At 41.4% G+C, this 12,897-nt stretch overlaps 1 protein-coding gene across 1 annotated transcript; it reads left to right on the forward strand.

The window, feature by feature from the left end:
• The first annotated feature begins 8,897 nt into the window (after positions 1 to 8,897).
• LOC143963960 (olfactory receptor 1496-like) lies at positions 8,898 to 9,964 on the forward strand. Its single transcript, XM_077473685.1, has one exon. It carries the CDS (start codon positions 8,964 to 8,966, stop codon positions 9,912 to 9,914), a length of 951 nt encoding a protein of 316 aa, XP_077329811.1. The 5' UTR covers positions 8,898 to 8,963; the 3' UTR covers positions 9,915 to 9,964.
• The last annotated feature ends 2,933 nt before the right edge of the window (positions 9,965 to 12,897 follow it).

Below are 12,897 nucleotides of genomic sequence, written 5' to 3' on the forward strand. Positions count from 1 at the left end.
GCGTGACACGGTCCCCCCAAGATGAACGTCTTCCACCTCTGACCCTTAAGGGTCTGCTTACTTCTCTATATCCTAACCGGATCCTTTGGAAGTGATGTCCTCACGTCCTTGACTTTTGAGTCACCTCGGACTGACTTCTTCCACTTCCCCCCTCCAGTTTTTTTTTTTTTTCTTTTTTTTTTTCTTGGATAACTTTCTTTTTCTATTACAGGCCAGGTGAACTTGAGGGTCCCCCCCAACTTATTTCTCCTGAAGGGTCACAGTGTCCTTACCTGGCCCACGCCCCCCCTCCTTCTACCCCCCCTTCCCTTCCATAGAGGTTGTCCTCAGGCCCCTGAATGCCTGCTTTACAACAAAGTCCCACTGTTAGTGTTCTTCATTTTGCCCGTAGGGCATGAGTGTCTCTTTCCTAGGGGCTTGCCCCCACACTAGGTTTACTAAGTGTTTGTTAAAGTTGTCACACCTACATGTTATTCCAGTTGTTAATGTGTATAATGTGGTGTTTTTTTTTTCCTGCTATAGGTGTCATTTTATTGTTTTCTTTTTATTGACGAGTGCCGCACGGCCGGAGCGAACCTGCTTGCCACTCCACCTGCTGTTACCCTGGGGCCTAACCCCCCCTTGGTGACACCAGGACTGCAACCCAGTTCCGGGTTGCCCTCCTTCCAATCCCTGCCATCCAGAGGGAATTGGAGCAGGTTTGAACCTGCAACCCCCCCTACCTCTCCGGGGGAATCCAGACATCTTTTCCGTCTGGACTCTCCATCTTTCTTCTCCTTTCTCTTCTCTCTTTTCCTCTGTCCCTTCCTTCTGCCTGGTACTTACGGTTTTCTTCCCACTCAGGTGCCTCCAAGGAGAGCGAGCTGGTTTACACCCTTTAGGATACTGGGTCATGATCGGACCCCACAAGTCGGGACCATTGATCGCTTGGTTCAGGTAAGCAAAGCCGGCATACACTCGCACTTTTTCCCTCACACCCATGGCTGATGACGACCCCAAACCACAACCACTAAGGATCGCATCTCATAATACACAGGGCCTAAACTCTCCCATGAAAAGGCGCAAAGCCCTGCACAGCTACCATTCCAAGAGCCTGGATATCGTCCTCATTCAAGAGACGCATTTTCCTAAAAGCTTTAACCCCTCCTTCCTGCACCGAAACTATCCTACCTTTTTTCTGGCCAATGCAGATGACAAGAAGAGGGGAGTAGCTGTCCTCATTTCAAAATGCACCCCTTTTACACTGTCCCAAGTTATTAGGGACGGGGAGGGAAGATATATTTTAGTCAAGGGACATATCAATGGATCCCTCTTCTCTTTTGTGTCTTATTATGCTCCCAACAAGGGTCAATCTCAATTCTTTTCCTCCATGCTAACCTTTCTTTCCCCCCATTTGGAAGGGAAGGTTCTCATGGGTGGTGACTCTAACGTCGCCTTTGATCATGTGCTAGACAAGTCTGCCCCTAATAAGGCCCTCCTGAAAAGACCTCCCAAACAGAGTCTCCGCATTGCTAGACTCTTTCATGCCTTGGGCATGATCGACTCCTGGAGGGAACTCGATCCCTCGTCCCAGGACTACACCCACTATTCAGCTCCACATAGGACATACGCACGTATAGACCATATTTTCCTACATTCCTCAGATATCCACCATGCGCTTCACGCTACTATTGTTGATGTGCCTTGGTCGGATCATTCCTTGGTTATTCTGAAAATCTCGGGCTGCCTCTCCCATTCGCATACTCCACAATGGCGGCTGAAGGAAACATTGCTTTCCAACTCTGCTCATCGTACTGCCCTTGAATGTGACATCAAGGAATACTTTCACACCAACGATATTGAAGACATTTCCCCCGGGGTGTTATGGGGGGCACATAAAGCGGTGATGAGGGGCAAGTTTATACAACTTGCCTCCCGTCTTAAGCGAGAAAAACACACCAACATTCTTAACCTAGAGAAAAATTTCCGGGCTTTAAGTAAAGCACACAAGCAGCATCCCTCGGCCTCTTCCTTGGCTATGCTGGATGCAGCCAAAATTGCCCTTAACACTGCACTTACCTCTAGCGCCGAAAGACATTTGCATTGGATGCAGGGCAGATTTTATCTTAATTCGGACAAATTCGGTCCTCTCCTTGCAGCAAAGCTGTCCCCTAAATTTAGAACCCAGGCCCTCCCTAAAATCAAATCTCTTTCAGGCTCGCTCACACAAAACCCAAAACATATTCTTAAAGCGTTCCATGCATTTAATTCGAAGCTCTATTCCAGCCCTGACCCTGACAACACTCAGTCATCCAACACCTTTATGGATAACATTCCCCTCCCCAAGATTTCGGAAGCACACCGAACAATGATGGAAGCCCCCATCTCTGAAGCTGAAATTAAAGCAGTCATTAAGACTCTTAAGAACAACTCCGCCCCTGGTCCTGATGGGTTCCCCACATCTTACTACAAGACCTACTCTGAGATCCTGTCCCCTTATCTGGCCCGGTTCTTCAATTCCCTGAACAAAGCGTCACCCTTGGACCCTGAAGCCAACTTAGCGTACATCTCGGTCATTCCAAAACCGGGGAAAGACCAGAGCCTGGTCAGCAATTACAGACCTATCTCGTTGATTAATAACGATCTAAAAATAATGACTAAAATTCTCTCGAACCGTTTGGGCTCCTTTATTGGAGCATATGTCCATAAGGACCAGGTTGGCTTCATCCCAGGAAGGCAGGGACCGGACCAGATAAGAAGGGCGGTTGATATTATTTCTCTTCTTAAGTCAGGTTGGGACGGGGGACCCTCACAGGAAGGCTTCCTCCTCTCTATAGATTTACAAAAGGCTTTCGATACTATCACCTGGTCATACCTCTTTAATGTGCTAGAAAGATGGGGCTTTGGCCCACACTTCCTTCATCTCCTGGGAGCCCTTTATTCCCAACCCAAGGCTAGAATCAAACTCCAGGGCCACCTTTCCGAACCCTTTCTGATTCGGAAAGGTACTAGACAGGGGTGCCCGCTCTCCCCCCTCCTCTTCGCCATTGGTATTGAAACCTTAGCTATCTCCATTAGGAACCACCCAGACATTCAGGGAGTTAAATGCGGAACGGTAACACATAAATGCGCTCTGTTTGCGGACGATGTCCTCCTCTTTATAACCTCTCCCCTCACCTCGACTCCTAACATTCTCCAACTCCTCCGAAAATTTGGTGAAGTATCTGGGTTGCAAGTCAATATGGCCAAATCGACAGCCCTCAATGTTTCTGTCCCCTCTGACCTGGTCAACAGGCTCAAGGAGCATTTTCCATTCTCCTGGAGCACCCCGTCCATCACCTATCTAGGGGTCCAGCTTACGCACACCATTGAACACTTATATAAACATAACTACCCACCCATGTTTAAGAAACTCAAACAGGACCTGGAACAGTGGTCCCTCCACAAGCTATCATGGATTGGGAGGATCAATGCGGTCAAGATGACTCTTCTCCCTAGACTATTATATCTCTTCCGATCATTGCCGATACCTGTCCCCAAATCCCACATCCAAACCCTACAGTCAGCGATCATTAGATTCACCTGGGGCAAATCTAACCACAGACTAGACATGTGCATTCGTTTTCGTCCGAATGCATTTTCGTCCGAATTTCAGGTATTTTCGTTTTCGTTTTGACAAACGATAACGAAAGTGCAGATTCCGAAAAACGAAAGATCCGACATAAATAAATGCTTTTTTTCGTTTTCGTTGTTACAACAGTTCGATATAGAATAGGAGATTCGAAGTGACCGTTCGATATAGAATAGGAGATTCGACGTGACTCCATATGTCTATTGAACCTGTGGTCGAATGTGCCTAAGTTTCGTTTACCTCTATTAGTCCTATTATATAGAAAAGCTTCGACAGAGAGTAAATATTCGACATAGAGAGAACAGAATCGACAGAGAGAAACAATACTGGAATTGGGTGGTGGAAGTAAATAAAAAAAAAAATAATGATAATATTCGACGGGATCGTTGCACGTTTATAATAATATTCGACGGGATCGTTGCACGTTTATAATAATATTCGACGGGATCGTTGCACGTTTATAATAATATTCGACGGGATCGTCGCAACTATACGACACTGCAATCGTACATTTCGGCAATCGAATGCTCCGCCTATAGGCTATATAGTTTAGCAGCTCCATCGAATCTTCTTTATCTTTTCGACAGATACCATAAGCCTTCCAAGACAGATTCGACCGTAATTCATGTGGATTTTCGGACGAATGCAATTTTTGCACGAAAAACGAAATAAATAAAAACGAATTTCGGGAGTAACTAAATAAATAAAATTTACGGACGAAAACGAAAAAACGAAACGAAATATTCTAGTCTGCACATGTCTACCACAGACTCCCCAAGACAACGCTATTTAGACCTAGACGGAAAGGCGGCCTTGGGCTGCCTAACCTTTGGTGTTACTACCAAGCAGCACAACTCTGCCAGATTTCCAATGTTTTTTCCAGAGGACCAAAGCCTGACTGGCTCCTAATGGAGAGACTGGCTATCCCCAAACACACTATTGATTACCTGCTGTGGCGCCCCCCGAAATCTAGACCCCCGATCATGGCCCCTACCCTCTCCCATTCCTTCGCTCTATGCGACACGCTTTACAAGACCAACATTCTCACCTCAGAATGGCGACCTCTTACACATCTCTTCAATAACCCCTCATTCCCACCTGGGAGGGATGTTAGAGTATTCCAGTGGTGGATAGATAAAGGCCTTTATAGAATAGGGCACTTTCTCAACCCGTCTGGGCCACTCAAACTTGAGCATTGCATATCTAAATTGGAGATGCCAGATTCAGAAAGATTTCGATTCCGCCAAATTACCCATTTCCTACACACTCTGATTTCCCATCATCCCCTCCCCCTTTCTATTTCCCCATATGAACTTTGGTGCTCGTCAGCCACGGACGTGAGGGGGGGCATTTCTCTGATTTACTCTGCTTTGGTCGATCCAAAGGAAAAGGCGAGTTACATGCTGAGCTGGGAACGTGACCTAGATATTGATTGGGATCTGGACACTTGGCATTCCTGTTTCTCGAGTGCCTTCAGGGGGATCCTTAACATTTCTCTTATGGAGGCAGACGTCAAAGTCTTCTCGCGCTGGTATCTGGTCCCGACTCGTCTGTCCAAATTTTACCCCCAATCCTCGCCCCTGTGTTTCAGGGGCTGTGGCCATCTAGGGTCGCTCCTCCATATCCTGTGGGAGTGCCCCAGGATCAGAAGCTTCTGGAACAAGACCTTTGCCCTTATTCGTAAGGTCACTGGTCTTGTTATTCCGCAATCCCCTGCAATTGCCCTCCTAAATCAAACTATACCCCTAACCACTAAACATAGCCAAGTTCTGATTCATTTTTTCTTTATCGGTGCTAAAATGACGATAGCCAGGTCTTGGAAGTCCCCCAAGGTCTCCTTCCCATTACTTAAACAAAAAATTACTTGGATTATGTTCAACGAAAAAACTTCTCATTCAATTTTGGACAAAATAGACAAATTTAAGCGGGTGTGGGAACCTTGGGCCAACTTTATTGGGATCCTTCTATAAGACCAGACTCAGGACTCGGTTCTGGTTTAGCCCCCAGCTCCATTTTGTACCATGACATCCACGGTCTCTCCTTGGTCCAGGCACCCCTCTCTATACACCTTTCTCTCTCTCTTTTCCCCCTTTCTCTTTCTTATTCTTTCCTTTCTTTATCTCGTCCACATCCTCTCCCTCTCCATGCCCTGCTCAGCGGGGTTTTGGTGATTTTTAGGACTTTTTATTGTTCTTTCACCTTGTGGCCTTAGACTCACTAACTTCGCACTGTTGGTCCTACTACTACTTGGCCTTTTCCTCATAAGCTGTTTGTAGTTACGTTAGTAGTTGGGACTCTCAGAGGCCTACACCTAGTCCACTGTACGTCCTCTAGATCTATTACTTACCCCAGTCAATTTTTGCTAATGTTAGGCACATAGGTCTCCAGTTACATCGGCAGGTTGGGGGGTTTCGAGACCCTGACACAGCATGATCCCTGTCGGGGTGTCGGGGCCTCGTTCTCCCCAGAGGTCGTCTCCGTCTGCTCATGTATCCTATGCGGCCTTTTGTTGGACTTTTATTTTTATTTTTTATTTTTTATTTTTTTCTTATGTTGACTGAGGGTTTTTGTTTTTATTTTCTCTCGTATTGATATTTACTCAGGTAACAGAAATTTTCTATTCGGACAGTACTGATGGTTTCGGGCGGGGAACCTCCTCCTTATTGGGAGGTGTCCAGTTCTCCTCCTTGGGTCTCTCAGGGTCTTTCTTATATTTGTCTTTTTACTCTCCGAGCTTTCATTCCTGTCTTACAACACAGTCATTGTAATCCCCTGCGAGGGAGCTTAGTTCTTGTTATATTTGTTATACTTCAATAAAAAAATTTAAACTCAAAAAAAAAAAAAGAAAAGACTCAAGAAGGTTTTTTGGCAATCTTGCAGCTCTTATTTAAAGAGGAACTGCAGCTGCTCTCGTAATTTGTAATAAAAACATCTTTGCCATTCTGAAGCTTCCCTCCAACCACTTTGCATATTATTTCATCTATACTGTGGTTCTGTACTTGCCAAATATGCTGCAGAAATCTCTCTCCACTGAGTCTGGCTGCAACCATTTTAACTGTGGGCATCTGAAGCTGCTGCCTCTTCACTTCCTGGACTCATACTCCCTCCCTTCCTGGCAAACTCTCACAATAGTTAGAGAGAGAGAGCTGTGCATGATGTCATAAGCTTAGGCTTTTTATGTGACAAGAAACAGGAAGTGGGCTGTATAAGGTATTTACTGGCAGAAAAGAATACTATCCAAAGTTAATACAACAAGGGGAGAAGATTTAATAAATGGAAAGATTAAAAAAATTACTGAAGGTCTGCTTTAACTATGGACTGCTATAACAATAGTTTGTTGTGATACTACCACTACTACTACTACTACTAATAATAACAAACATTACTACTAATAATTGATATTATATTTCATGTTATGCCACTCTGAAATGAACAGAGAATCATACATACACAGGCCTAGAAAATTGAAAAAAATAACTTTTTGTTTTTATTATTATTAATATTCCCTTTACAATTCTTTCTGAATTTCTGATTGATAATCCCATATCTCTAACTACATAAATATTTTAGCCCATGAGAATATCACTGAACGCAGACACTCCATGCGACTCATTGTGTTTCTTTATAAAAGCAGCATCAGAAAATCAGAGCATTTAAAAGAGCAGAATTCACAGCTGTGGTAATATCTTTGCCCACATGTACGGTTTATATACCGTATACATTTGTAAAAAATATTTACACTAATTACTTTTCAAAATTAATTTAAAAAAAAAAATGTTTCTTAGTTAAAATAATACCATTAAGACTTTTCTTATTTTTGTGTGTTCGACATAATACATTTAAAGCACATTTTAATTACGTACCTGTAAGTCAGCACATTTCCATTTACTTTAGTTGTGGAGGGTGAATGACTAATCTGATGCCTTTGGGCTGCAATGCTTTGTAAAATGCAGAAGGTCCCATTGAAATCTATGAAATCTGTATTGAAGATAAAGCAGGTCATAGCACCCACTGCATTTCTCATTTGAATGCAAGTATTTCAGTTGCATTCAAAGATTTTATTTATTTTTTTTGCATTTGTTGGCATGACCAACACAACATATTTTTCAATCAGCATTTGGTAAAGAAGCTGGGAGGAAAATTGTCATGTAATTCATGACTGCATCCAATTTGATAACATCTGCAGGCTTGAGGGATGGGAGGGCATTCACCATAAGTTGCTGGAAGAAGGGGCACAGGTCTGCCAGTTCTACTGTTTCAGGGATCCCCTAAATTTAACATTATTGCTGCACAACCTATCTTCGAGGTCTGCGACCTTTAACCTGAGGGTTTTAAGCTCATCCTCCACCTCAAAGTGGGCACCAACAAGCTCATTGTATGCTGATGTGAAATATCCCATTTTGTTCTCCACAAGATCATATCTGTCTCCCAGTTCAGCCATTTCCTTATTTAGGAAGCACATAAACCTAGCTATTTCTTGTTGTATAGCCCATCTAAGAGTAAAGATCAGATCCTTCATGGTAACTTTAGTCATAGGTAGGCCTGAGGTTGGGAATGCATCTCCAATGGTAATTCTCACCAGGGTTGGCATCTGGGAAGTTTAGCCTTCTTTTTTGCTTCACAGGGCTGTTGGAGGTTGAGGATGGAGATGTGTGCTGGGTGCCTGTGTCAGATGACTCACCCTCTCCATTGCAGGGGATGCTGCTGGATTGTGAAAAGGAAGCATGTGTCTCAGCGCCAGCAACATTTTTGATCGGCCTGGATGGGACTGAGGTGAGGAATTCAGTCAGCTTTAGTAGTCTCTCCTTTATTTTAGTCATGGCTGTATTTTGATTCTCAGTGGTCTTCTCTATCCTCCTGGCTGCAATTTGGCTCTGTCACATCACCGTAGATAGCTGTATAGCACCTGGTGTGTTAGCGCTCCTCTCTTACAGCACCATCTGCTATGGCTGCTGGATCAGGCCCCCTGACTGCATCCAATTTGATATCAGGTATTTTGGGAAGAATGAGTAGCCAGCAAGGAGTGGTAGCGATTAGATACTAGCTAAAGGAGAAAAAAATAACAACCAAAAGATGTGAGTATCTACCTTTTACTGACAAAACTACATTGAAATGCAATTCTATTGGTTTTCATTCATTTTGTATTTTGTAACTTATAATTCACATTTGTACATGAAAAAGGGTCTTCCTCTTCTCCTTCTCTCTCTTATGTGTTTCTTTCTCTCTCTGCCTTACTCTATCCTAGTTCTCTCTCGCCTTGTTATTTCTTTTTTCTCTTCAAGCAAAGTCTTCTTTAACTGTCTGAAGCTGCTTCACAAATATTTTGTTAATTTTAATATACTGTCTACAGAACATGAAGAAGAAGAATATGACCAGAATTTCCACAATCCACCTTCTAGGGTTTCAGACCCCACAAAATGTAAAATTGTTGGTGGTCTTTATTTTCTTTATGCTTTATTGTGTGACAATATGTGGAAACCTCCTAATCATCACACTGGTGTCCTACAGCAAATCCCTCCATTCTCCCATGTACTTCTTCCTCTCCCAGCTCGCTGTGTCGGATATCATACTTGCAACCGATATTCTTCCAAATATACTCAGAACAGCTTTGGTGAACGATACCATAATGTCATTTTCTGACTGCCTCTCCCAGTTTTATTTCTTTTGTGCGGCATTATTATTGGAGTGTCTTCTTTTATCTGTGATGTCTTATGACAGATATTTGGCCATCTGTAAACCATTGCATTATAGTCTGATAATGAACTCCCGTTGTTGCTTTATATTGATTATTACCTGTTGGACTTCAAGTTTTATAATTGTGGTGATGCATACTTTAAATTTATCTCAATTGAAATTTTGTGGTCCCAACGTCATTGATCACTTTTACTGTGAAGTTGATGCAATTATTAAACTTTCCTGCTCCGATACAGCAATTATTCATATAGAGATAGCATTGTTGAGTGTTTTATTTGATGTCATCCCATTTTTCATTGTCATTTTATCTTACATTATTATCATAGTCACCATTCTTAAAATCCCATCCATTACAGGAAGGCAGCAGGTTTTCTCTACATGTAGTTCCCACCTGGCTGTTGTCTTTATCTATTATGGCAACCTGGCTTGTGCTTACATGGTACCCAGTAAAGGACAGTCAAGCAACATTACTAAATTCCTTTCATTATCTTATACTGTAGTTACCCCACTGATAAATCCAGTTATATATACTTTAAGGAATAAAGACCTGAAAACAGTATTGAACATTATTTTTAACAAACATCTGTATGTGCATTTAATTAAAAATTAAAATTGACTCTAAAATGAATTAGACATATAACATATAATACAAATACATTTATATTGAATGCTTTTAAATAATAGAAATTTGTTTTATAAAATCTTAAAAAATAGACATGTGCAAAACAAAAAAAAAGTGTTTTGTTTCACTCATTTTAATTCATTATTTACATACATTCATTTAGTCAAATTTGTTTAATTTATTTAATTTGTTTTAAAAATGAGTTTTATTTACACTATTTAGAATTTTCCAAATTCGGTCCAATTGAACTCAATTTGGCTGCATTTGGAAAATTTTAATCAATTTGAATATGAATTCTGTTCATTTTGCAATTGAATTTGAATCAAATTCCATTCTAATTCCATTTTAATTTCATTCCAATTTGATTGTAATATATTCGAAATATGAATTTCAGAAAACGGTTATATTGTTCTATTTTATTCTATTCTATTACATTTTTATTCTATTCTATTCAATGTATTTCCATTCTATTATTTCAAAACAATTAGATTTTATTAAAGAATTAGCCAGTTACAATACAAATATAGCAATACATAACAAGCGCAAATACAATTGCCTGTGTGTACCATAGGGTAGTAATAGCGTTACAGACTCAAACTCATACTTTTAGTCCTCTTGTTTGCATATAAACAAATTGACAGAAGATCCCTATTAGACTAATAAGCCCCTCCAAAAAAAAAAAAAAAATGGAAAGACCTATTAGTAAAAGGATAGGTACCCTACCATTCCCAAAGCGTCAATAGGATCTAAACATATATATCCATGGATTGTAAAAGCCTGTCCTGGCATATCTGCATTATAACTTTATACCACTCTAAGTACACCCTATTGCCTATCATACAAAGGCCAAATGTGACTAATAGATATAAAAATAAAAAAGAGGTGACAGCCTATCTCAAGGCTAGCACCTTAGAAAAAGGAGAGAAAGAAAAAAAATAAAATAAAAATAATACAATTATCCCTAAATAACAAGCGGGCATTGCTAGCCCAAACCCACAACGCCCCCTCCACCTCATGTTTGTATCCGAAAGGCGTATACAGAGGAATAGCTAAACACTACCCAAGGTCGCCATATATCTATGTACTTGCCCGTGCTTTCATGGGCTATAGCCCTAATTTCTTCCATTTTATGCAAATATCCTATCTCCCCCAGCCATTCCATAATTGAGGGAGTCGTAGTGTTCCTCCAATATCTCGGTATCACTGTCTTGGCGGCAGTTAGAAGAAATCTAATCAGTGATTTTTTATATTTACTCATAGAAAGGTCAGTAATATGTAGTAGACAACATTTAGCGTCAAGGGGAATCTGTGTATCAGTCATTTGTTGTATAATACTAATCACTTGGCCCCAAAATGGTCTGATTAGGTCACACTCCCACCATATATGTTGTAAAGTGCCCTTAGCTTGATTACAACGCCAACATAGGTCTGGAACAGCGGGGAACCACTTATGCAATTTAACTGGCGTGTTATACCAATTCGTCAAAAGTTTAAAGGAAGTTTCCTGTAATCTAGTGCTAATTGCACATTTATGAGCAAATACACATGCCTGTAGCCATTGGTCGTTTGTAAATGATGCATTTAATGCTGCTTCCCAAAAAAGCTTATGTTTATTAGGTTCCAGGCGTGCTGCGGATTGTAACCACGCATACGTGAGAGAGATATTTTTCGTAGAAGCCTTGGCACGAAGGCAAACCGCCTCAAATGGCGTTAATGGTCGTATAAAGTGTTTGATCATCCGTGGGCTCAAAATATAATCGTGTATTTGTCTATATGTCCATTGCCCCAAAACGGTTAAACCCAAAGTGTGTTGTAAGTCCAACATTGATTTAATCTTATTACCCTCAAGACAATGAGTGGCTAATAAGGGCAGATTCCCACATATAAAGTGCCGGATAGGTTTATGCATGCCTGGTATAAAGTCAGGATTATCTACTAACGGTGTTAATGGGCCAGGTGAAGCAGTCAATCCCGTTGTTTGAGCCACTGTTTGTAATAGTCTTAAAGTGGTCCCTATAAGGGGATGTTGCTTAAGCTGTTTAGGGCACAAGTCCCACGGAATCCAAGGGGAATATGTCACTGGAATAGGACCTACATCGTTTTCAAGTTTCACCCAATCTTTATTATCCGCATGGCAGGTCCAGTCAATTATTCTGGTAAGATGAGTGGCCTTATAATAATTTTTAAAATTGGGGAATCCCATTCCCCCACTGCCTTTATCTCTAGTAAGTATTGCAAGGCTTATGCGTGGCTTTTTAGATGCCCATAAGAAATGTCTAAGAATAGCATTCAGTGACTGAAAAAATTTGCAGGTAGCCATATGGGCAAAGTCTGGAAAAAATACAAAAATCTGGGCAGGATTGTCATTTTGACAATCGCTGCCCTACCAAACCAAGAGAAATGTTTGAGTGTCCATCTCTCCAGGTCTTTTTTCACGTTTTGTAACAGTGGCAAAAAATTTTGGCTATATATCTCAATTAGACTGGGAGTCAAATGAACTCCTAAATATTTAAGGGAGCGGGATTCCCACTTAAATTTACAGTTACGTAAAACCGCCTCCCGCGTAGTCTCTTGTAACGTAAGATTGAGGGCCTCAGATTTTTTATAATTAATTTTGAAATTCGCCATATAGCTGTAATGCTTAAATATAGTGCACAAATTGGGCATAGTAACATGCGGCTGAGTTATAAAAAACAATAGATCATCCGCATACGCAGCACACTTGTATTCCTTATCGCCTACGTGGAAGCCATGTATAGAGGATGATAAATTAACTGTGCGGATTAACGGTTCCAAGGTGAGTATAAACAGCAAGGGCGAAAGAGGACACCCTTGCCTAGTCCCATTCCGTATCTGCACCTTGTCTGACAGTGTCCCATTCACCTTAATTTGTGCCGTAGGGTTATAATAAATAGTTTTAATCCAGGATAGCATATGTGCTCTCAGACCTATATGAGAGCAAGTCGCATAC

The sequence above is a fragment of the Lithobates pipiens genome, unplaced genomic scaffold, assembly GCF_037356315.1.
Source record: "Lithobates pipiens isolate NorthernLeopardFrog02 unplaced genomic scaffold, aLitPip1_a1.2 Scaffold_8, whole genome shotgun sequence".
Taxonomy (NCBI): Eukaryota; Metazoa; Chordata; class Amphibia; order Anura; family Ranidae; genus Lithobates; species Lithobates pipiens.